General features: G+C 43.1%; 1 protein-coding gene across 2 annotated transcripts; it reads right to left on the bottom strand.

Moving 5' to 3' along the window:
• Positions 1 to 3,153: 3,153 nt before the first annotated feature.
• Positions 3,154 to 24,294, bottom strand: DUSP3 (dual specificity phosphatase 3). 2 transcript variants are annotated; one of them, XM_006020927.3, is made up of 3 exons: positions 24,004 to 24,294; positions 13,314 to 13,540; positions 3,154 to 9,645 (listed from the first exon to the last, which is right to left on the bottom strand). In XM_006020927.3, the coding sequence occupies exons 1-3, from the start codon at positions 24,045 to 24,047 to the stop codon at positions 9,440 to 9,442; spliced, it is 477 nt and encodes a 158-aa protein (XP_006020989.1). In that variant the 5' UTR covers positions 24,048 to 24,294; the 3' UTR covers positions 3,154 to 9,439. The 2 variants fall into 2 exon arrangements, with proteins under 2 accessions (XP_006020989.1, XP_006020990.2); XM_006020928.3 differs by lacking the exon at positions 24,004 to 24,294 and adding an exon at positions 23,558 to 23,957.

The following is a 24,294-nucleotide window of genomic DNA, read 5'->3' as shown; positions in this document are numbered from 1 at the left end:
GGGGCTGTCAATGAGGGAGCTCCCAGCTGCTAAATGGCCAGAGCTGAGAGCCCACTCACCTTACAGCCCCAGTCCAGTTACCCCAGCTGGAGTATTGGGGGGAGCTGGGTCAGGTCCCTGAGACGAGGGGGCTCCATTCCACCCCTCCAATCCCCCCCAGCTCTGACCATTTGACAGCTGGCAGCCCCATGCTGGCTACTCCTGGCTGCTGAGTGGCCAGAGCTGCGGGAGGGGAATGGAGCCCGACCCAGATCCCCCCACTACCGCAGCTGGGGTAGCTAGGTGGGTGGCCCCATTTCCCCCCTCCCCTCCAGAGCTGGCCATTCAGCAGCCAGAAGTGCCCTTTCCTTTCCATTGACAGCCTGGGGGGAACGCAGCCCTGCCTCTGTGTGAAAAGAGAGAGACTCTGCCAGGCCTAGGGTCTGGGAGGACGGAGTTAGAGAACTTCTGGAGGGGTTGGACATGTTCATATAGCAGGTCCAGACGCTCTCCACCTCAGAGTGTTGAAGGAATTGGCAGGGGTTATCACAGGGCCCTTGGCATGGCTTTACGAGCGCTCGTGGTGCTCTAGCCAGGTGCCGGACGACTGGAAGACGGCCAATGTTGTCCCCATCTTCAGAGAGGAGGGAGGACCTGGGCAACTATAGGCCCTTTAGTCTTACTTCGATCCTGGGGAAGCTCTTTGAGATTATCAAGGAGCACATCTGTGAAGGGCCAGCAGCGGGGATGATGCTCAGGGGCAACCAGCATGGTTTCATTAGGGGCAGGTCCTGTCAGACCAACCTGACTGCCTTCTACGATCAGGTCACAAAATCATTGGACGCAGGTGTTGCGGTGAATGTAATCTTTCTGGACTTCAGCAAGGCCTTTGACACTGTCTCCCACCCCATTCTCATTAAAAAGCTCAGCGACTGTGGCATTGATGCCTACAGTTAGATGGATAGCAAATTGGCTGAGGGGCCGCACTCAGTGGTGGTGGACGGGTCATATTCGACCTGGAAGGATGTGAGCGGTGGAGTCCCCCAGGGCTCAGTCCTTGGGTCCGCACTGTTCAATTTCTTTATTAGCGACTTGGATGAGGGGGTGAAAAGCACCCTGCTTAAATTCACAGATGACACTAAGATGTGAGGAGAAGTGGGCACGCTAGAAGGGAGGGACAGGGTACAGCTGGACCTGGACAGGTTACAGGGGTGGGCAAATGAGAATAGGATGGGATTCAATACTTACAAGTACAGGGTGCTGCACTTAGGCAGTGGGAACCAGCAGCATACCTATAGGCTGGGGAACTCTCTTCTTGACAGCACAGTGGCAGAAAAGGATCTTGGAGTCATTATAGACTCCAAGATGAACATGGGCTGCCAATGTGGGGACACAGTCAGGAAGGCTAACCACACCTTGTCATGCATCCACAGGTGCATCACAAGCAGGGCCAAGGAGGTGATCCTCCCCCTCTGTGCAACACTGGTCAGGCCGCAGCTGGAGTACTGCAACCAGTTCTGGGCACTGCACTTCAGGAGGGATGTGGACAACATGGAGAGGGTCCAAAGGAAGGCCACTCACATGATCCGGGGACAGGAGGGCAGACCCTGAGGAGAGGCTAAGGGACCTTAACCTGTTCAGCCTTCACAAGAGAAGACTGAGAGGGGATCTGGTAGCCATCTATAAACTTACTAGGGGGAACCAGCAGGGAATGGGAGAAACCTTGTTCCCCCGAGCGCCTCCTGGAGTAACAAGGAATAATGGCCTTAAGTTGTTAGACAGTAGGTTTAGACTAGACATCAGGAGGCGCTACTTCACAGCCAGGGTGGCTAGGATCTGGAACCAACTTCCAAGGGAAGTGGTGATGGCTCCTACCTTGGGGGTCTTTAAGAGGAGGCTTGACGATTACCTAGCTGGGGTCATTTGAGCCCAGTTTTCTCTCCAGCCCAGGGCAGGGGGTTGGACTAGAAGATCTGCAAGGTCCCTTCGGACCTTACATCTATGAATCTATGAAAAATTAACCCTGGAGGGAACACATGTCCCCTAAGGTGCTCTACTTTTGAGCACCTTAATGGAATTCCTGATTTAACCAGGGTTAATTTTTGGCACAAACAGCCATTTTTAAAACCCTCTGTAGCCACGCATATGTATTTAGTCACAGCTGTTGAGCACCTTCAGGGGCCAGATTGTTCAAAAACTGTCACTTGTTTGCATCCTATGTGTAAGAATGAAAAATGCTGATCTAACATCAGTACCAGAAAGGCACACAAGCCTGTGGCAGAATGCTTTACTCTTCCTAGACAGTTCACCTCTGCCCTCAGAGTGACTATTCTTGGACAGCAAAACTTTAAAAATGAACTTGAATGAGAAATTGTGGGACAAGAGATCATCCACAGAATGGATTGTTTTAAACATGGTCTAAACTGAGTCTATGGATTCTTATCCTATTACCTAGTTTAGTGTTTATAAATCCTGTATCCCTCAGTGTGTTAACTACTTTGTTTTTCTCTCTCCTACCCATCTTGCCTCTCTCAGAAGTGCCCCCTCCTTTTTCCTTCTCCCTTGCCTACATTTGTATTCTAATCACTGCTTTGTGTTTAGCAGCTCCTGCTTCCTGCACTTCCTTCACAGCATCTGACAAAATAAATCCTCTGCTTATGCTATGCATCTTATGCTATAAGATACAAATGCTATACATCTCCAATGTAATTAGTCTATAAAGGTGCAACTACCCTGCCTTCTGCCTGACTTTAGACTAACATATTTAGATACCTCTCTCTGGGGGCGTATACATTTGCATTAATGCACCTTTTCTAATGTGCATTAAATTTAGTACTTTTGATGTGAGGTACTAAATGAATGTGCATTAGGCTGCGCTAATGTGCTGTAGCACTTTTTTTGCACACATTTGACTATTTTACTGCGCATTAGTGTAATGTCACGGTTTTTACATGATGCTTTAATGTGCAGTAAAATAGTTTATTTGTCATTAAAGCACATGTGTAGATGAGCTCTCTGATAACCTTTTAACTAATCCAATTTTTTTCTGTAGTATCCAGTGTGGCGTACTTTACATTTAATGTCATTTTCAAACTCAAGTCATACCGATGGGTGGAAGCATGCATGAAAAGTTAAAAATAAATAAATAAGAAACCTTCATGACTGCTGGTCTCAGTGAATGGAAATAGAAAGCTAGGATTTTAATCGGAGGCTATTGTAGTTGTGTTTATATACACTAGCTCCAGCAGGTTTAATTTTTTATTTGTTTGCTTTAAATTTGTAGAATGTATTGACAACTTCAGTTACATCTTAGACTTTTAAACAAAGATTACCATAACAAAAGGATAAAAGTTCCCCATGTGTATCAGTCATTAACACATCAAAGAGTATGAAGTATGGGAACATGTAAGGTTAGCAATTTCCAATAATAAACCTATGGAAGTTACTTCCCAACCCTATACTATTTTCAGATTTACTCACTGGCAAAAACCACAAAATGAATGCACTGTAAAAGGGTTAATTTAGAATAGATCCTTTCCACTATGCTACATGGAATTCCATTATCCTGACTGTCTGATAATAAAGCTTTTTCCCCTAGTAAAATAATTTTTCATAAAATTGAAGGGGAAAAAATTCTGCTGTTGGGTGCTGACTCCTGGCCAAGACCAATTAAATCCCTGATCTCAAAAAACAGCTCACTGCACAAATTTAAATGACTGAAATGCATGGTCACTATCACATCTACTACAATAATTTCTTTTGGCTGGAGGGAAATAAATGTGACAGAAGATTTTCAAGTAAAAATTTACATAATACTGAGAATTTATACAGGGATTTTTTTCTTCAAAGCTCCTTACAGAGATTAACTAATCCTCAAGACAGCCCTGTTAGGGAAATATCAACATTTTACAGAAGAAAAAGTGACTTGTTCAGTGCCAACATACTGAATCAACATTCAAAAAGGGATTAGAGCTAGTGGCTACTGGTCCTGCATTCAGACCACACCTTTCCAATGCTGAAAGAGTTTTGCAAGTTGTCTTTTAATTTCAGGAAGCCATCTGCTCACCCCAGTCAGTTGCACTGACATGCTGTGAAGTACTGCAACACCTCTGCTGTCAGAAGCAACATCTTTTCTCTCTCATGTCAGCCACTGGTCAAAGCAAAAACTCACAAAATTAAGGACAGTGAGTAATTAAACAACAGCCTTTAGAAGAATCTCTTCTCTAAGCTATACATTCTGTCTGTGCTGTATGAAGTAGCTTGAGCATTTTTATTTCTATATGAAGCACAAGAGTATTATTGTGAAACAGATCATTTCAGAGTGGCTATTAGCTAATGTTGCTCCTTTTGTCAAAGAAAAATAAAACCTCACACAGCCATGCAAAATAAAGTGCTTATTCACTGTACTGAATCTGCCACAGCAGATTTTTTTGTTCTGTGACAGATGTGTCTTCTGAAGGAACATCAGCCCTTCTGCAAAGTACTATCTCTATATCCTGACAAAAAAGCAGTCCTGTTAATTTGCGATAAACATATTAACACAAATCCAGATTAAACTGTCTTCACTGCAAGTAAAAATGCCTAATCATTAATACTGGAGTGTTATTTGCCTACTCTTCTGTTTTTTAAAGTCTCTTACCATTTATATTTATGACAGTAGGCAGCTCTACATGTTTCAGAAAAAAAGACACCCCCCCACTTTTTGGTAGTTTGTAAGTTTCCTATTATGATGAAGGAAATCTATTTTTATCCTTTCTATAAGATTTGGCACCAACAGTTATCTTTATGCTAAAAAGCATACAACATCAGATGACTGAACAGCACACTGGGTTAAAAACTATGGGCGCAGGCAAAAGTGACATTTTTCATGTGATCTGGCCCCTAAAAGCACTCTACAACCAGGTCATAACACACATGCACAGCTGCAGAGCACTTTAAAATGACTGATCTTGCAAAAAAGTAACCCTCATTAAATCAGGTAGTAAATTTAGGCACACTAAATTAGAGTGCCTTAAGGAACTTGTATAGAGTTCCCTGAGAGGGTGACATGTCATGCCCCAGGTCTGCTGGAGGGAGGAGGCAGAGAGACTCTTCCCTGTGCAGGGAGGGGAAGAGTGCATGTGCCCCCCACCCCATTGAAATGGCTGCCTTGGGAGTGCAGCAGGCAAGCTTGGGGAGGGGGGGCATATGAGCCCCAAGACTGCACAGGCCCGGCCCAGCTACCCCTGCTGGGGTCTGGGGAGAATGCAACCCTGGGGCTTAAATCCCACTCTGCAGCCCACCTGCTGCTTTTTGACATTGAGGCAGCTGGGCTGGTGTGGACCACTGCCAAGCAGCAGCAGGCTGGCTGGGGTGCCATCTCCAAGGCTAGATGGGCCTGGCCTAACTACCCTTACTGGAGTCCAGAGGTTGCTGGACTGCGCCTGTGCAACCTTGGGGCTCAGATCCCATCCTGCAGCCCACCTGCCACTTTTTGACAGCACACCAGCTACGATCTGCAGAAGAGCATGTAATATTAAAGGGCATAAACCAAAAGAACAGGGTGTTCCTGACACAGGATGATCATATTTCTTGAATCTCAAAATGGGACAGAATCCCAAAACAGTTCTAAAAATGGGACCACCTCTAGTGAGGAAATTTCTGAAAGCAGGAGAGCAGCACTAATTTGAAGAAAATGATGGTATGCCTGGGACAAGTGTTTAAAATAGGACTGTCCCAGCAAATATAGGACAAATGGTCACTCTAGTCTGACAAGCTGGAGAGCATACTGTTTGGTTAATTCACTTGCCACAGGTATCAGATGTACACCTTCAAGACTTGATTCTGCTATCATTTACACTGGGGTAAAGAAGCCACAGCGCTAAGGAGGATAGTGAGGTTGCACCATGGCAAGGAAAAGCAGGGTCCTATTATTAGAAAAGTATCTCCTATTTGTTTGATCTTTCTTGATATCAGTGGTATCATTTTAGTGATATGCTGACAGTTTCTGCAGCAATATTTCTTCCTGGTTCTAGGTGGTTCATCATGAAAGTACAGAATTGTACAAAGACAGACATAGATCCCAGGCATATGAACTTCATTTACACAAAACCTTCCAGATCCTTCCTGGATTTTTTGGGTCAGACTCCTATTAGTCATTCCTCAAAGAACAAAAGAAATCAATCAAGCCTATCTGTGAAATCAAAATATCTAAGGGATAATAATGATAAATAATAATAGCAGCAGCTTTTTCTTAGCTCATGTATTGGGTCAAAGCCCTGGCTTCATAAGTAATACATCAAACTGTGTATATATATTTTTTCTCTATAATATAGGATATCCATTTGCAATACACTGCTGTTGGTAGAGACAAAAGCTTTTTTTTTTTCCAAAAGAAATAAGCAGCAGTGAATTCTCTGTAAAAAAGACTGCAGGATGCCAAACAGAATTTAAATTATACAGGAAAGATGAGTCTGGTGTTCCTATACATCATCTCAGGATATTAGAAAAAGGGGCAATCAAGGAAAATAAAATCAATAATTAAAGAAATAGGTTCATAAATGCACCTGTGGAACTCAATGCTACAAGATATGACTGAAGCCAGGAGTCATACCCCTAGACATTTATATACTGGTAGTGAAAAATATCTGCACATGTCATATATAGAATGAATCTATAAATGACATAACTCCTTCTGCCTCATGGCAAATAAAACCTAATAAAATGGCATTCTGTTCCCTTCTTGGTCTTTTAAGTGTCAAGATTTGATTGTTTATATGCCATTTTGGTTTGGTTTAAGGCATTTTCAGTTACCTAAGTTCCAAAAATGCCACTCAGGCACTGGTAGGAACTCTATTGCTGGTCACATGACCTATGCATATGTCATTGCCTGTGTACATAGATTGAGTGAGCATACACACTGGCAGCAAAATGGGGATTGCAGGGGAAGGGACAGGAGGGAGGAAGAGAAGTCCGATGGTTTTGTCCACCAAGCCACAGTCCCTTCTTCCAAATTCTTTCTGAAGCTGCCTCTCTGGGCAGCCGTGAGAGGGAAGTATGTGGGGAGAACTGAGGCCAGAAGGAAGACAGGGAACTAAAAAGCAGATATAAGTAAGTAAGGTAAGGTGGCTGCTGACCTAGGAGAGGGTCCTGGGTTCTAACCTGGGCCTTGCATCCAGTGAAGCAGAAGCTTTCCTTCTGAACTACTCTCCAGCAGTTTGTTTTCCAATGACTATATAAAATGCAAGAGGCAGTGACTCAGATTCAAAAGAAATGTCAGAGGGGCTGGATAATGCCTCATCAGTGGTGTGTTAAGAATGCTATTCTGGAAAGTCAGAGAAACCAAGGTTTAAATCCCCTCTGGACAAGGGGAGGCCTAGAACTCAGGTCCTCCAGCTTCTCAGGCAAGCACCCCAGCCACTCAGTTACTGGGGGAAAAAAAGAATAGAAATCTTGTGTACTTTCCTTTCTTTTAACATGGGAAGGTGCTCCCCACCCCTCAGGCTGAGTCCTGCTAATCATGGATTTTGGCTGACTATATTTTCAGGCTTTAGATTATACTTATGTCCATAAGGGGTATGTGTACATACCCCAGCTCTGTCCATGGCTAACATGTTGCTTACTGCACATGTCCAGTCTAAGCACAGGTTACGTGACCAGGAACAGAACTTCTATCTGTGTTTAAGTGGCATTTTTGGCACTCAGATAACCAAGACTACAATGCAGGCAACCAAATCCAGACACTCAGGTGATCAAGAAAGAAACAATGCTACCACTAACTGCACAGAGTTCAGAAGAAACTTAACTAATGGGCAGATTGTTCTATTAATATTCATTCAAAGGTTATCCTTCTGCCAAGTCATCTGGAACTACCCATTGTTGGATGCAACCTATGGAATTACGATGGACTGTGGGTTTGATCTGGCAAAAGCTACCCTGGCTAGGAACACATCAGGAGTAAGATTCTTTCCAATCCTAAAAATGACCCAGTCTACATTTCCTTGAAATCCAACATGGTACTAAGAAAAAAGGATCATTTTATGACTCAACCATCTGAGTAAAGAAAAACAAATGATAAAGCCAGTGCTGGGTATGGTGTGCATAAATAATACAAGGGTTGTTATAGTGTTACCCATTAAATTTACAAAAGCACAAAGCTGAACACGGTTGTACAAACATCTTAAGGTTCTGTTAGGATTAACAACAGCTCTGGATTTGCTCTGGTGGGTCATCAGTACACATGGCACCACATTAGCTTCAAAACGATGTGCTCACACTTAGCTATGCACTTACCATAAATAAATTTTAAAAAAAAAGCTTCTTCTCCAGATAGTGCAGTGACTCCTCAGCACAGCAGAACCTCAGACAGGCCTAACATATCGCCTACTTTAAAGAAGAAATTAAAGTAAACATTTGCCAGGTTCACACAACGCATAACAATGCTTGTTTCCATTTAATAAAATCATGCAAGCAGACCTAGGAGAAGCATGTTTATGCTGTGCCTTGCAACGGACACCTCAGAATTCGACCTGCTAGTACTTGTGAGTGCCCCTTCAATGTGTGTGCTTATTCAGGCTCAAACTTTCCAGGTTTAATATAGAGGTTAAAGAAGAGAGACTGGAATTCACTGAAGCCCTCCTGAGCAGTGAGCTTGTGTTCTTAATTTCTTCTGTTCAAAATCTTATCTCATACCAGCGTTCACATTCTTGCCTTCTCTTTTTCAAGACTTTCCTTAAGAGACTTGCTCTTTACATTTTGTTATGCCTATCTGAATTTTAAAGTTACAAGAGCACTTTGTTTCTACGTAATATCAAACATAAAACAGCAGATATACAAATTATATGTACAAAGGAACTTGTATTAACACCAGATTCCAGGTGGCTTTGCTGCCACACTTGAGGCCTGTGTATAGTGTATTATATATGGCCACACCAAACACAAAGCTATAAACATTTCATTATAGGAGAGAGTGCATTTGCATATGTACTTTATCTCTGAAAAGTCCTACACTCAAGACTTCTAGGCACCTGTGTGCATGAGATACACATTTTAGAAAATACAGTATTTCAACCAACTGTAAGTGAAAGGAGGCATTACTGCTCTTGGACACTAGTAGAGCTGAGCAACATTGGTGAGACATGAACAAATGACATTCAAAATGAATGCAAAGGACATATATCATGGGATACCGTATACTGGGGGTGGGGGGTCTGATGCAAAGATACATGATACATCACTGGAGTCATTCCTCTAACATTTCTTTATTGCAGCAGCTCCTAGGAGTGAGGAAATCTTGTGCCATCTTAAAAGACAGACTTAAAAGACTTTGTGGGGAGGTACTCTCACCAAAGGGAGAAAGGGGACTCTGTCTCCCTCACACAGAATGACCCAACATGGCAGTTTGGATTTGTGTATCTAAAGCATCCAACATGCATTCCTTAGCAGTCCTGAGTGTCCTCTTCAGAGACTGTGACTCTATATTCTAGGGCTTCAGCTTGCCTTCCTTTACCAGTCGTTCATTGAGCTGGCATAACTGTTTCAGAAAGCCATCGTTAGGACCAATCTCCCGCTTCTGCCGGACAGTACTCAATGCACTCTTGACATCCATGTTTTGGCGAAGCATGAGGTAAGCAATGACCAGAGTTGGGGAGCGGCTGTATCCCTCACGGCAGTGTACAAAGACTCGACCTGCACAGGGAGAAGGCAGAAAAAATTCAGAATGTATTTAAGACTATGGTGGGAGGCACTACAGAAACCCTGGATGGATGGATGGATGGATGGATGGATGGACGGACACTGGTTCTTCAGCCATCTAAGGGCTTCAAATTTTGAATGGCCACATCTGGAAGAGGTACCAAGGAAACTGAAACTGTCACCAAGTAATTATATATAGCAGATGTCTCCACAAATTAGAGCAATAAATATAATTTGCTTCTACAGGAAGAGAAATTCAAATTTTTCTATTTGCTACTTTCAGATCTAGAGTAATGCTTACAGCCTGCAGGACTTCATAGTTACCTTTCTGCCCCTTCCCCCACAGAGGACCAGAGTCATGGAGGAACACACACAATTAATGAGTGGTAGGGCTTTTTTGTATTATCTTTTATTGGATCAATTGTACAATTAGGAGAGATGCTGGACAAGCTTTTGGACCCAAATTGAAAAACTTGTCCAACATCTCTCAACTACACAATTGGTCTAATGAAAGATATTTCCAATCCTCCCCCACAAAAAAAACCACCACAAAAACCCAAAACAATGTTTGCCTCTTGTACATTTTCTGGACCATCATGGCTATAACAATACTCCAAGCCTCCTACGTGCAGTGTTAAGTGTACTGAACCACAGATGTATAGCATAAAGTGAGGAGGCTGTTGGTGTGGAAATATTACACCTTTCACCAAATTAGACACACATCCTTATATTCCTTTCTTGTGTCTTTGTGACAAGGTATTTAACAGAATTCACAGATTCATGTTGTGACCTTAAACTTGTAACTTCTAGGCTGTCAGCCATGCACCTTAGCATCCATGTCACCCCAACCCACATCCTTTATGTTGAAATCCTGGCACTTCTTATGCCTACTTCATTGTTACACCTTAACCAGGCAGTGCTGTCCTGCATTTATGAGGTCACATTAGAACTTCAGCTCTTTTATTCTTAAGAGACTTCCCACAAGACATACATCTAGTGTACCAGATGCATATCAAAGCATTGACTATGTATCTGTGAAGGCAAGCAACAACTAGCTCTGTTAGCCAAGGGCTAATAAAATGTGGTTAGATGACTGATGCATCTGACCACACTGCTGTCCTCCTGCTCCTCGCCACTCACTCGTGCTCCTTATGAAGAATGTGCCAAAATAAATAACCAATAATAAAATGAAATGCCATCCACATCATCTCTCTCAGGAATTCTGCCCGAGTTGGGTCACTTCCAGCTGGCTTTTCACTGACCTTCTTTGCAGAGACAAAATCTTTTCCTAGATGGGAGCAGGGGGGAATGCTAGCCCCAGCCAACTCTCCGCAGCAAATCCCTTACTGAGAAAAAGGACAGATGAGTCCCTTGCACACATTTCATAAAATAATCTGGTTTGCTGCAAGTTCCAAAAGGGAAAAATTATTCCTTTTGGGCCACTAAAATACTGAAAGGAAACTCCTAAGCCAGGTGAGGAGCCCCTTTCCCCTCCAGAACAAACAAATTCTTGCCTAATATTTTCCTAAGAACATACAGTTATACATTTAACAAGATCTAAAATGTTCCTGAATTTGCCCCTCATGTGTGTTCATCTCCATTTTCCAAATGTTCCTTAGTCATAGACTTCACAGTTTTTTTCAAGAGTTCATCTATACTCTCCTGCAATTAAGAGTATGGGCTTCCTTCTGTAAGCCAACCCTGCCTATATTGAGCTCCTCACCAGAACACCTTGCAACCCTGGAGGAGAAAATAAAGTTGCAGAAGAAGATAATTTTTCACTTGCCACTTCACTGGTATGAGTAATTCTTTTCTAGGACAAATTAGGAATAACAACTATGGCTCACCAAGGCCTTCCAGCAAAGCTGGGAAGAGTGTCAGGCTGTATAACTGATCTCCCTGGTTCATTCTAAAACATTTATTACTGGAATACAGTGCCACTATGGGTGCCATCCTAACTTTCCCCGAAATACCAAAATGATGAGCAGTCACTATACGGAAAGAAGCAAAAAAAAGAGCGAAACAATTAAACTCCCTATCAAACCATGCAAATTGAGTTTTGAAATGTAGATTAAAAAGTGGGTCTGATCTTTAACCTAGCTGGAAGTCTACTATCTGTTTGCCATAATGATGAGAGGCATGGGTCAGGAATAGGGAAAAAAAGTCCAAGACTGGATTCCATTCCTGGAACTGGCAAGTAACTGCAAATTCTGAGTGATTCTGTGATTTATATGCATCTTTGGGTGCCTATACATGAGCATGGAGGCTGGAATTCCAGCACATTGGAGCAGACTCAATTAATCAAGTCTGCTGGAGTGTGGCAATTACTGTGCTCCAGCAGCCTCCTGCATCTCATGTATCAGCATCCCTGTGCTTAAAAATGGCAGTGGGGATGCTTGAACCGAAGCTCAAAGAAGTTTTAGTTCAAGCGCCCCAGCTGCCATTTTAAAGTACGGGGACACTAATACATGAGATGCTGTGGCACTTTAATTACAGTGGCTCTTGGAGCTGCTGTAATTAGAGAGCTGCTACACCTCACCCCCCAGAGCACATGTAAAAGTGCTCTTTGTGAGTAAAACTGTGCAGAAGAGGCAGGATTTCTGTGCTTCTGCTGTGGTTAATTCCATCAGCCTGGATCTAGTAGCCTACCCTCCCTGCCAGTGCAGAACTGGTTTTATGGCTCACAAAGCTATGAAGAGTTAAGTTTTACTTTTGGAATGCACCAGATACAACAGGTTGTCGGCCCAATCCTTCCCTTTCTCCATTTTCAAAAAACCATGAGAAAAAAATATTCCCTAAGCAGATCTGCCTGAACTCGAGGCGCGTCCCCATGGGCGCACATATTCAGGGGCCCGCATTTCCCATGGGACAAATAGTGGTGGCATACATTTGTGCCACTATTTATCCCCAGACATGCCCCTGCATGCCTGTTGCGGCATGTGGCAAATAGACCTAAGTCGGGGAGGGGAGGTTGAGGCCGGCACCTGTGCTGGCCCCAGGCAGCCTTCACTGGGGTTATGGGGGAATCCCAGGGCTGCGGTGGCGCTGAGCCAGCTGCTCGGAGCCTGGCCAGTAGCCAGAACATGGCTTTGGCCAGCCAGGCTCATGTCCTGCAGCACACAGTTTCCTGCTGCATGCACCATGCCACTTTTTCAGTGGCGCATTTTGACACCAGAATTTCCTGGTGTCAAAAAATCCTGCCATGCTGCTAATTTGCAGCACAGCAAACCAGTGCACATGTATCGCGTGCAGTTTGCAGTGCCTCAAACCGCTTTGAGGTGCCACAAACCACATGTACACACTTGTGAGGATGTACCCTTGGAGCTTTTCCTCTTCAAATGTCTAGATATGGGATGAGAAAGCAATTTTGAATCTGTGAAAAAATATGAAGTAAAAGAAATAATCAGGTAACAAGAAGCAAACAGGGCCCTATACACTCTGACCTTGTAGGATTGTCACCCTGAAGAGGTTCAGAGAGTAGTTTAAGATTATTCATTGCCTGCTCAAGGGCCCTCAACCTCTCACTAACATGTCTAAGCCCTGAATGCCTGGCTTTCTTTTTCCACTGAAATTCTGACCAAAATAAAAAATAAAAATTATTGTTCCAAACATTCATGTGCTGGCTAGAAAACAAGGCAGAGAAATCCTTAGAGATGTCTTACCATCCTTGTGGGACAGAGCTTTTTCAATAAAGTCAGCTGCCTCTTCAAAATACCGACTGAGGTTAAACTCTTGGGTGTCGTTAGCTTTAATACCATGGTAGGTAATGCCTGTGCCCTCGTAGAACTCTGCGTTAGTGTTCACATGCATAAAGGACTTTCCCTCTGCTGCATTCAGCACATGGGTTATGCCCAGGCGCTGCAACCTCATGATATTCTTGGCTATGAACCTGGAAGGTAAAAAGCACGAACAGAACAATAAGGCTTTAAAAATCAGGCAATTGTAGGCCAAAATGTCAGCATTTACAGTGCTGTGGGGAAGTGACTGGTTAGCCCTCTGCTGCCCCTGAACCATATTACCTGGGGGAAACTAGTCAACATACTGCACTTGAGTGAATTTACTGTAGATCTTATCTCAGAAATCAATTATATTCTCAGCCTATTCAAATGGGCTATAATCAGAAAGGCATTAAGAGCAGCTATGATCACCACTTCTGAGAGAACCCCATTGTCCTGTACCTCAAATGAGCAGAGAACACCTGGGACTTCAGAAACTGTCAACACCTTCTGGAACAGGGGAATCCAACCACTACTGAGAATCAACTATGGATACTAAGAGAGCTTGCAAGCTGTTGTTTCATGTTTAACCTTCTTTTATACAAGCTAATATAGGAACCAGTCAAAAGTCTCCATTACCAGTTGTCAGAATCATGACTTCAGGCCAAGGTATAGTACAGCCACAACACTTGGGGTTGTAGTAGTGGCTGGCCAAAAAAACAAAGAAATTGTATCTATACTTATCCTACCAGCATTTTTGTAGGACTTTATGTGGATAGATATCCTTAGACTACTTGCAGAAGTGTACAGAAACATCTTGAAATAGTTTAAGTCAGTGGTACCCAACCTTTTCACTCTGCAGGCTGAACGGGCAGTGCCAGGTCCATCTGCAAGCCAGATCTGGCTCACATGAAGCTGGCACAGCAGGAGCATGCTCTGATTGTAAGGGGTAGGGATGGGGAGTGAGCAACTCAACCCCAATCTGGCCATCCAAGGGGACGGGGAGTGGCCTGACCCTACATTGATTTGGATGTGCAAGGGCAGCATAGGCCCAATCTGGGTGCAGGGAAATGGCGGGGTGGGAAGCAGCCTGGCCCTAATTGGGGGGGCAGGGGTGGCAGCACAGCTCAGTCCGATCCCGACATGGTGAGAGGAGAGGGAGGGGGAGGGAAAGCGGTGCAGTCCCCATCCAGATGCACAGGGGAGGAGGTAGGGAATGACCCAGCTCCAATTCCCAAGCATGGGGTGGAGGTGGGGTTGGGGAGAATGGACAGGGATCAGGCCAGGCTGATCCAGATGGGTATGGTGTGGGCGTGGCCTTGATTCTGCTTTTTGGAAATGGCCCAGGCAGGACTTGATCTCCCCATCTGGAGCTTCTACTGCTCTCTTGCTGCCAAAATGTCCTGACTTGTGGGAATCCTTGTGGGCTAGATGCTATGGCTCTGCAGGCCACATTTGGCCTGCAGGCTGGAGTTTGAGCACCCCTTTAGGTCATTTCTCTCAGACCAAATGAGCCTAAAGAGTTGTAGTGGATATTTTTCCTTGAGGTCTTGCCTGTAGAATCTACCAGGTTCAGCCCTCCTCATTGACCACAGGGTGGCAGAAGGGGAGCTGGGGAGCTATCTTCCTCTGAAGGACTGGGATGCTGGCCATGGCTAAGGTTGGGACTTGGACTGAGATGTACCCAATGATCCTGTGGATACTTAGAAAACGCAGAGGTTACTGGCTCGAGAGTCTTGCTCTTCTGCTCAGGATCATGTCAAATTTAGGGTCAGGAGGGAATTTTGACCCTAGGTCAAAGCTTAGCAAGGTTTTATGGTGGGTTTTGACTCCCTTTGTTCTATGGAACACTGTCCTGTTACTAGGCTTCCCTAAGTATATATTACCAATTACGTCTCTGTTATTTCAATTCCAGGGCATTTCAATAACAGGGCATTACCAAGGCCCGTCTCCCCCTTGCTTTTACTTGCTGCATGGTATACTGTGTTCTTATTGCTTTCAGTATTGTGCCTTGCAATTGTAAGGATCTAAAGAAGTAAATATAGAGATTCCCTTGGGTAAATGATTCCCTACAAACACAGAACTGAACTAGATGGCCCAGGAGTCCCCTTCCAGTCCTATGTTCTTCTAATTTCTGTTATTCAACATGTATGAAGTTTCCTGAAGCTCTTTTGAGACAGTATGCACTGAAATGCCAGCAGTACCTGGACACTGCTCAACTCTGCATCTCCTTTATATCAAAAGTAAATAGTACCTTCTCCCAGCTAAACCAGCACCTGGGCTAAGCTGAGCCCAAACAGAACAGAGGACGAGCTTTTAGGAAGACAAAGCATTTTGAAGAACTTACCTCACTGCCTTTATATTACTGAAGTCCTTTTAGACTCCTCAGCTCTATTGGATATTTAAATAGTCATAGCAGCAAAACAAAAACCTCCATGTATTTCCATCTCCAAGTGGCCAGAAGACCCCTGCCAAATACACACCATACTATACCTGTCAGGTACAGGCCTAGGCGTGATGATGTGTGCATCCCAGGCTTGATTACTGAAATGTATTATATCTAGGGTTGATGCCACATACTTCGAAAAATTTCCAAATGGTGCAAACAGCTTTGGAACCAAAGTGACCATGGGTATCACCTCAGTGCTTGGTTCTGTACACCAAAATAAAATCTTTACTAGGGACAGATAATTAAGTCAGAGGAAAGTGGAGAGTACCACCACTACCCTCCAGATTAGACTTGTCCTTAGAACCAAACTTTTGAGATTCTGAAACTTCTCAGTAATTCCCGTACACATTTACCCCATTTGTATCCATTTGCTCTCCCAAAGTTTCAGCCAAAAGAGCAACTATAAAGACTGAACCAAGGGGGGGCAGGGGGAATCAAGGTCTAGACAGTTCCATCTGAGGTCTGCAAACAGAAGCCTTTTGGGTAAACTGCTTATTTTAAGACCACCGGTCCTATTTAAAAAAAAAAAAATGTAAGATAGGCTTCCAAGTGATAACAAAGGGCCAAGGGCCCTTGGATGAATATTTTCTTGATATTTTAGAAATCAAATAAATAAAATCTAAGTTTGTGATGTGTATCCAAACTGAATTGGCACAATGAATGCTGAAGTTCTTGCACACCAGCAGAGTTATCAGCTAATCAAAAGTTAAATGCACAACTATGCCATCTGATTTCCCCTGCAACCATTCACCTTTCAAACCTGAGCACATACAACAGATGAATCCTCATGGATTAGTAAAGTTTTTAATATTTTCTGCAATGTGCTCCCAATAATCATGGCAACAAACCAAATAATTTTTAAAGGCTGTGCTCTTCCAGCCAAACAAAAGCTGGCAAATTCTCTGTCTGGCAGAATAACAGCTATGCTAGGGAACAAATGTTGACACCAGGGGAATTCTACTTGGAACAGAACAGCAAATGCTTTAAAACAATGCCTGAAAAAAAATTAATTCTGTGAATGCCTTTCCTTTTATTATATTTTACACCTAACATTTGTTTTGACTGAAAACATTTGGTCATTGAAGGAATAAGAAAAAATTCTTGGCCAACAGGATTTCCCATACTTAAGAATCGGCAGGCTTTCTGGAAACAGCCTAGCTCAACTAAAACTGTATGGAACTTGCTCACTGCTGAGTATCTTCAGCTAAAACACAGAGCAAAACTTAGCTTCTGCTCATTGCAGACCAGAATCTTCCATCATTTTCAACAGTCCCAGCAAACCTCTCACTGTCTCAGTGCCAGTTTGGTTACATCATGTTCAAACACTCTCTGCAGAGAAATTGAACAGGGGAGATGGTTGCTGGGAAAAAGAGCAGTATCAGCTTCTTCTTTTTCCCTTTGGAAATTCATGCAATCTTGTCTAGTCTGAATATGGAACTGCCCCTTTCCTGGCCCTGTAACATAAGTACAGATGTAACCAGAGACCATATAACTTCCAACCACAGATCAGTTTTACAACCCACAAAATTCTAGTCTTGAAGGTCAGTGGTTAACAGCAGGTGAGTCTAAGCAAGATTGTCACATGATATTACTCTTGCAGCCGGCCAGTCCAACAGATAACTGGGTTACAGACCTCGCTAAGGAATGGAATTGATTAACAACCAATGAGGCTTTTCTGACTGCTGAGTATCTTCAGTAATACATCACATCTCAGTTCCTTTTGGGATTTTCATGTGTCCATTTTCTTCTCACCACTTCTACCCTACAGCTACTGAGTTTAATAATCATTTGAGCAGGAAACAAGCAAATGAACTCTGCCTTCTAATCAGTGGGTTAATAATTAGGGTGGGTGGGCTACCCTCATGTACCGTTTAAGTGGGTCCTGGTCCTGAAAGCTGCTGCAGGTAGGCCAAGTGTCAACCCTGTCCCATTCCCTAACCCACAGTGGTACAGCACTCCCAGTTTTTAGCTCCCACTGCAATTCATTAAGCATTTTTCCTGAGTTCAGTTAAGTTTAAAAGTGCACAAGGACTTTATGAAAACCCTGTGTATGGGATTAAAAAATATATCAAATTACACATTATTACTAGATAATCAGAAATAATTATTTTCTGTGAAACACTTTCTTAGGATGCAATTCCAAATAGCTTTAAGATAAAAATGTTGGCATTACCACAGTAGATTAATTATATATATACACACACACACATACATATACATATATACACAAACACACTGTGGTAATGCCGACATATATAGAGTTTGATATTGCACACAAACTATATATAAAGATTCATAGATGTTTGGGTCGGAAGGGACCTTAGTAGATCAAGTCCGACCCCCTGCCCTGGGCAGGAAAGAGCACTGGGGTCAAATGACCCCAACCAGGTGTATGTCTAGCCTCCTCTTAAAGACCCCCAAGGCAGTGGAGAGCACCACCTCCCTTGGAAGTCATGCCACATTTTGGCAACCCTTACTGTAAAAGAAGTTCTTCCTGATATCTAACCTAAATCTGTTCTCCATCAGTTTGTGGCCATTGTTCCTAGTTATTCCAAGGGGTGCCCTGGTAAACAGAGCATCTCCTATTCCTTGCTGTCCCCCCCAATGAATTTGTAGGCAGCCACAAGATCACCTCTCAACCTTCTCTTGCGGAGGCTGAAGAGATGCAGGGCCCTCAATCTCTCCTCGTAGGGCTTTGCCTGCAGGCCCCTAACCGTACGAGTGGCCCTCCTCTGAACCATCTCGAGGTTGTCCACATCCCTCCTGAAGTGCAGCGCCCAAAACTGGACGCAGTACTCCAACTGCAGCCTGACCAGTGCCACATAAAGGTGAAGTATCATCTCCTTGGACCTGTTTGTTATGCACCTGCTAATGCATAATAAAGTACGGTTAGCTTTACTGATCACTTTGTCACATAGACAACTCATGTTCATCTTGGAGTCAACTATGACTCCAAGATCCCTTTCCACTGCTGTGCTGCTGAGAAGGTCCTCCCCCAGCCTGTAAGTGTGCTAGTGATTCCTTCTCCCTAGGTGCAACACCTTGCATTTCTCCTTATTGAACTGAATCCTATTCTGTTCTGCCCACTTCTCCAACCTGTCCAGATGCGCCTGGATTTGTTCCCTACTGCCTGGTGTGTTAATTTTACCCCATAATTTGGTATCACCTGCGAATTTGGACAGAATGCTTTCTATGCCCTCATCCAAGCCACTGATGAAGACATTGAACAGCACCGGTCCAAGGACCGCGCCTTGTGGGACTCCATTGCCCACATCTTTCGAGGTTGATACTAACCCATCCACCACCACTCTCTGGGTGAGACCCCAAAGCCAATTTGCCAACCACCTGACCATGTAATCATCTATGTCACAGTCACGTAGGGTGTATACATATATAAGTGTGTGTGTGCACACATGCATGTGTGTGCGCATGCAATATCATAATCTACTCAATGTTTAAGATTAATATATGTAGATGTTACCATCTGGGGAGACCAAATCCTAGCTATTTTTCCTCAATTAGTTGTCAAACTGCTCAGTCTAAAACAAGAGAGGCAGGTATGAAATAGTTCAAAGTATAAAATAGAATAAATAATCCCAAGGGGGAAAAGAGTCCTTAACTAACTGCCTCTGCACCCAAGTACTTATCAAAAGTAAAATTTGTCTGTCAGGAAAACCTGGCATCACCAATGGTTGATTGCTGCTACATTCGTGAATGGATTTTTCCTTCTTCCCCATTTCCTGTCCTAACATGGCAACTTCTATCTCCCCAGGCTCAACTTTTATCTTCCCTATCTTCAAAAAAAACCCCATGCCAGCAGGTGAATACCTGCTGACATGTTTTTTTAAAAAAAAAAGGTTTTCAGCTTCCAACTCAACTGTTCTTTTTCAAATTCTTGATTTTCTTTTGCTCCCTTTCCTCTTGCCAGCTCAAAGCCTTTAGGAACTAGTAACAACTTGCTTTCCTTCTTTGACACTACGAATTCTAATGTACCACAGTGTTTAGACCAACTTTAAAACAGGATGTCTCTGTTTGGTCTTTCATGCCTTTGATCTGTTTCTCCCTGTTCTGTAATTTGAAATTTTCCTGTTTATCAGTCTGCAAGTGAAAGGTTTTTGGTTCAGTTGGATTCTTCACCTTCTCTTCTGGTAGGCTGAACTAAGGCAGGGTTTGAATGTTGGTATCTGCTCCTCTTTCTGCAGCTCTTCTTTTTTTTTCTCCCTTTGCATCAATTTTTCTGTCCAAAGGTCAAGAGAGAAAAAGATCCAGGTTGGAAGGACACTGACAGTTAGAAGGGTGCTTTCAAACCCTCTTGTGAAGCTCCACTACTTCCTGCTCCTCCACTTGCCAGAAAGATTCTCCCATTAGCATCAGTGGTACAGCAGGCACAGTTAGCTTGCTTTTGCATTTTGTAAAACATTCAGTCTGCTGGGACCAGTCTCTGTTTACAGATACTTTAGTCAACTTTTCTCTGCTCTCATACATCACTAAATAGTGTTGCCCAGGTGATCTGGTTTTTCTGTTTTTTGTCAGTATAATCTTTTACATTTTCATAGAGATGACAATGCTTCCCTGGTTTGGGGCCAGATGTTTGCATTACTATGCCACAATCCTTATGGACGCCCTTTGGAAAGTCTCTGAAGAAGCAAAAGCTTTGTCTGATGTGCCATCAAAGAGTCAACAACATCCTGTGGTGCTGAGTTTACCTACATCGGGTCCATTTTTCTCTACCATCTGCATTATGTTTTTCATTGAATTTCAGCATTCATAAAACACGAGCTAGCTGAAAATTATCCTCTGAAAAAGCAGGCTGATGCTGCAAGATAGTTTCTACATTATCAGCACAAGCAACATAGGTTGAAAACTCATTTAGACAAACCAAGAGCCTGCATTATGCAAGTCATCTCACAGAATCCCAAAGCTGTCAGGGGCATCATAAGAACAGGGAGATTCTAGATGAAGCATTTTTACTTCAGGTTCATAGGATAGTCTTATACAACCACAAATCATTCTCAGTGCTACAGCAACTTTGCATAGTCCCCACTCTGCTTTGGCTCATTTTAGATTCTGTAGTCACAGAAAATAATTTAAATTTCATTCTCTATTCTAATTTATTTTGTTGCACTAATACTCAAAAGATTGTTATTGTAGAAGTCTGTAACCTCTGTAATAGTCCTTTCCTCACTATTATATTTGAGCCTTGTCTTGTGGAAGGTGTTACTATTCAAATGGCTTGCCATCATATACATGGATATTTTTTCCCAAAAAAATATTGTCCTCTCTTTTATCTTTGTGATCTGATTAGCTTTTCCCCCCCCCTCACATCTTACATAGAAGTATCATATACTTTGGCTTTGTCTGTATCACAAAGTCACACAGTGGCAGGATTTTTCATACTACACTGTCTGCATTGCAATTTAATATCACCCTCCTGAATCTGAGCGAAATGAGATCCTTAAATAACATCATCCTCATCTTTAGTTGAGCATGAATCACTCACAAGGGAAAAAAAAGGCCGTGCCAGAACGTAAAATATTTCAGCGCATTTCAAACAGAAATTTCTTTCAAATGGAGTTCAAATAGTCTCATTCTCATTTATTCATGTTCTTATTCATTTATTTTGTCTGACTCCAATTCCTCACATGCCAGGTAAATGAGATGCGAGTTTCCTTGCGTCTGAAAGAACAGATGCATCTATTCTAGGAAATGTTACTTTTTTTTTTTAAGTTCGGCTATGGGCAATGGTCAGTCAGGCCTTCTTGTCCAAAAAAAGGAGTTATCCAACCAGGTCAGAATTGAAGCTTCGTGTCAAAGCAAATAATCATGTCACATTATTCTTCTTAGCAGGACACTTGCCATATATACTGTTCAGTATTCTTCTACTACCAAGTACTTTTCAGAACAGTTCTGAGGGAATCACAGACAAGGATTATATGAGGACCAAAACCAAGATATGAACCCCTCAAACATTTCAACTCTTACAGAATATGAACATAGTATTGCCGAGTTAAATTTCGGGTTTTTTTCTTGTTCAGCAAGAAAGAAGACTTATATGATTCTATTAAGATGTAATAGCCGTAATGAAATGCCATTAGCTTTCAGTCACTCCTAGAATTGGACTCCTCCCACACCTCTATTGGGAAGACGTGTTTGAACAAAGGTTTGCCTGGCTATGCCTTCTGTTTGAACCTGCAGTGAAGTCATAATCCTGCAACATCAAAGGACATTTGTGACATCACAACATTGCTGTGGAAATTATGGAATCTTAAATGCCTCATTATTACTATACTACGGACTGTGAAGGAAGAACTGAAGAAGATTGAGGGGAAATTTGGATGGCTTTTCTCTCAGCTACAGCACTATACGTCCTGCTCAAAGTGCCTGCTGGGAAGGAGAAATAACACAAGCCTGTTAGATCCATCCAAAGGCTCCAAAGAAGGAGGATTCCATCTGTGCTAACCACAGTCAGAATATGAGGACTATCGGGAACAATGAAGCTGTTTAGCAACGTATGCATATGAATATATTGTGACTTTTAATGTTTTTTTTTTGCAAGGTTTTCATTTGTTGTTCATTTGTTATTGTCATTCTTACAGTAAGAAGATACATTTGGACTTCTTTTTTACTGCCATCTGCAAATTTTATCAGCAATAATTTTAGATCTTTCCCTGGATTGTTAGAAAATGCGAGAGAGAGACAGGTAGCATGAAAGAGCGAGCAGGCCTGAAGAAGAATGCCTGGAAGCATCCTTGACCATTGAGATAAAACTCTTAGTGTTAATCTTGAAGCAGTATTACTTTCACTACAAGTGCGCTTTAATGCACATTAGCCTATTTTAATCCACATTTAAGCGTCATGGAAAAAACTGCTCTGTAGCTAATGCACATTTTTCTAGTACCTCACAATAGAGATACTAGATTTAATGCGCACTACCTAAAACACATTAATGAACCCGTAGATGTGCCCATTTTGAGATGCAAAGCTTGGCAGTAGACACAAAGGCAGAGCTTGGTTTTTGTTTAAGAGAAAGGTGGAAACCCTAGGAGAAAGGTGGTTTAGGGTTTAGAAACCCTTGGTTTAGGTGAAAGGTGGAAAATGGGTGCATCTACATAATTTTTTATTATATTTAAATGCCCCCAAATTAGATCAGTGCTATACACATACCATAAGACAGTCTTCCTGTTCTAAAGGATGTACAGTCTAAATAGCTTTAATAGTTGGGAAAGGAGACAGGCGCTGAGAGATTAAGTGACTGCCTAAGGTTATAGCAGGTGAGTGACAAAACAGGGAACTGAATCTACGAGCCGAGTGGCCTGAATAAATATGCTGCATCTGAGAAATAGCAAAGTGCACAAATAACATATTTTCTTAATTATTTGTTGACACTGATATCCTGGATTTGTGGCTGCTGCCTCCACTTTACCTAAACGTTCAAGCAGTCGAGCTTTACTGACCAGAACAGTCACAGAGAACCTGTCAGTCACTGGTCTGCCTGCCTGCATAGGGTGTCTTTTTGCTCTCAGCCAATAGCAGAACAGAATCAAAACCATGACACATACTTGACCAATCACAAACAGGAAAAAAAAAATAAGTTAAGGAAAGCAAAAGGTAGGCCCTATGAAAGCCTCCCTTACTATATTAAGAAGTTGTGCATGTTGTTAGATTAGGCAGCCTCACATGTTTGTCAGGACTGTCCCTGTCTCCACTCCTCCTGCTTTAACGTTACATGAACTTGTTGTACCTGGTCAGTTTAGCCTCCATGCTGCAATCCAGTTTAAGTAGGGCTTTGCATGTCCACACTGGCGCACTTAATTGTAGGCTAACGACCACAAGCTGTAAACTCTTTGGGGCCGGGGCCATGCATTTGAGCAGCACTCAGCTCAAAGGGGCACCCTGTCTCCACTAACTCTCCTTGGGTGCATCTACACATGCGCTTTGCTGCAGAACAGACTAATTAGCTCTGCAGTAAAGAGTCAATGTCTACATGGGTGCTGGTATTAGGGTGCAGTGAACTTATTAACCCTGCAGGAAGATAGTGCTGTTACCAACAGTACTATTTTACTGCAGAGTATTTTACTGTGCCAAAACGCCCGTGTAGACAGAGTGCAGGCGCCCAGCAGCCAGCTAGGGGCCTGCTCTGCCCTGGTTCAAACCGCTGCTCCCCCGGCCTGCGTGGAGATGCTGCACCTGGGAGCAGCAGACATCCTGCTCTGCAGTTTATTCCTTTGCATTCATTTCTCGTGTAGACACACCCGCCGTCAAGTCCCCTCTTTCTGCTTGGCATGTCCTTTTTGACTGCAGGCCGTGCTAGAGGGCCCACGCAGTCACGTGACTTTGGCGGGAAAGCGACGTTTCCTTCCATTCATAGCTCAGGCCTCGAGCGGTCTCTGACAGCTCCTGTTGGTGATGCTTCCCAGGTCCCGGCCTTGCCGCCGTCCAGAAACGCGCCCCCTCACCCTGACTCCGGCAAGAAACTCC

Source organism: Alligator sinensis, unplaced genomic scaffold, assembly GCF_000455745.1.
Source record: "Alligator sinensis unplaced genomic scaffold, ASM45574v1 scaffold161_1, whole genome shotgun sequence".
NCBI classification, from domain to species: Eukaryota; Metazoa; Chordata; order Crocodylia; family Alligatoridae; genus Alligator; species Alligator sinensis.
The sequence above is the reverse complement of the archived record's forward strand: the minus strand, read 5'-3'. Positions and strand labels throughout refer to the sequence as shown.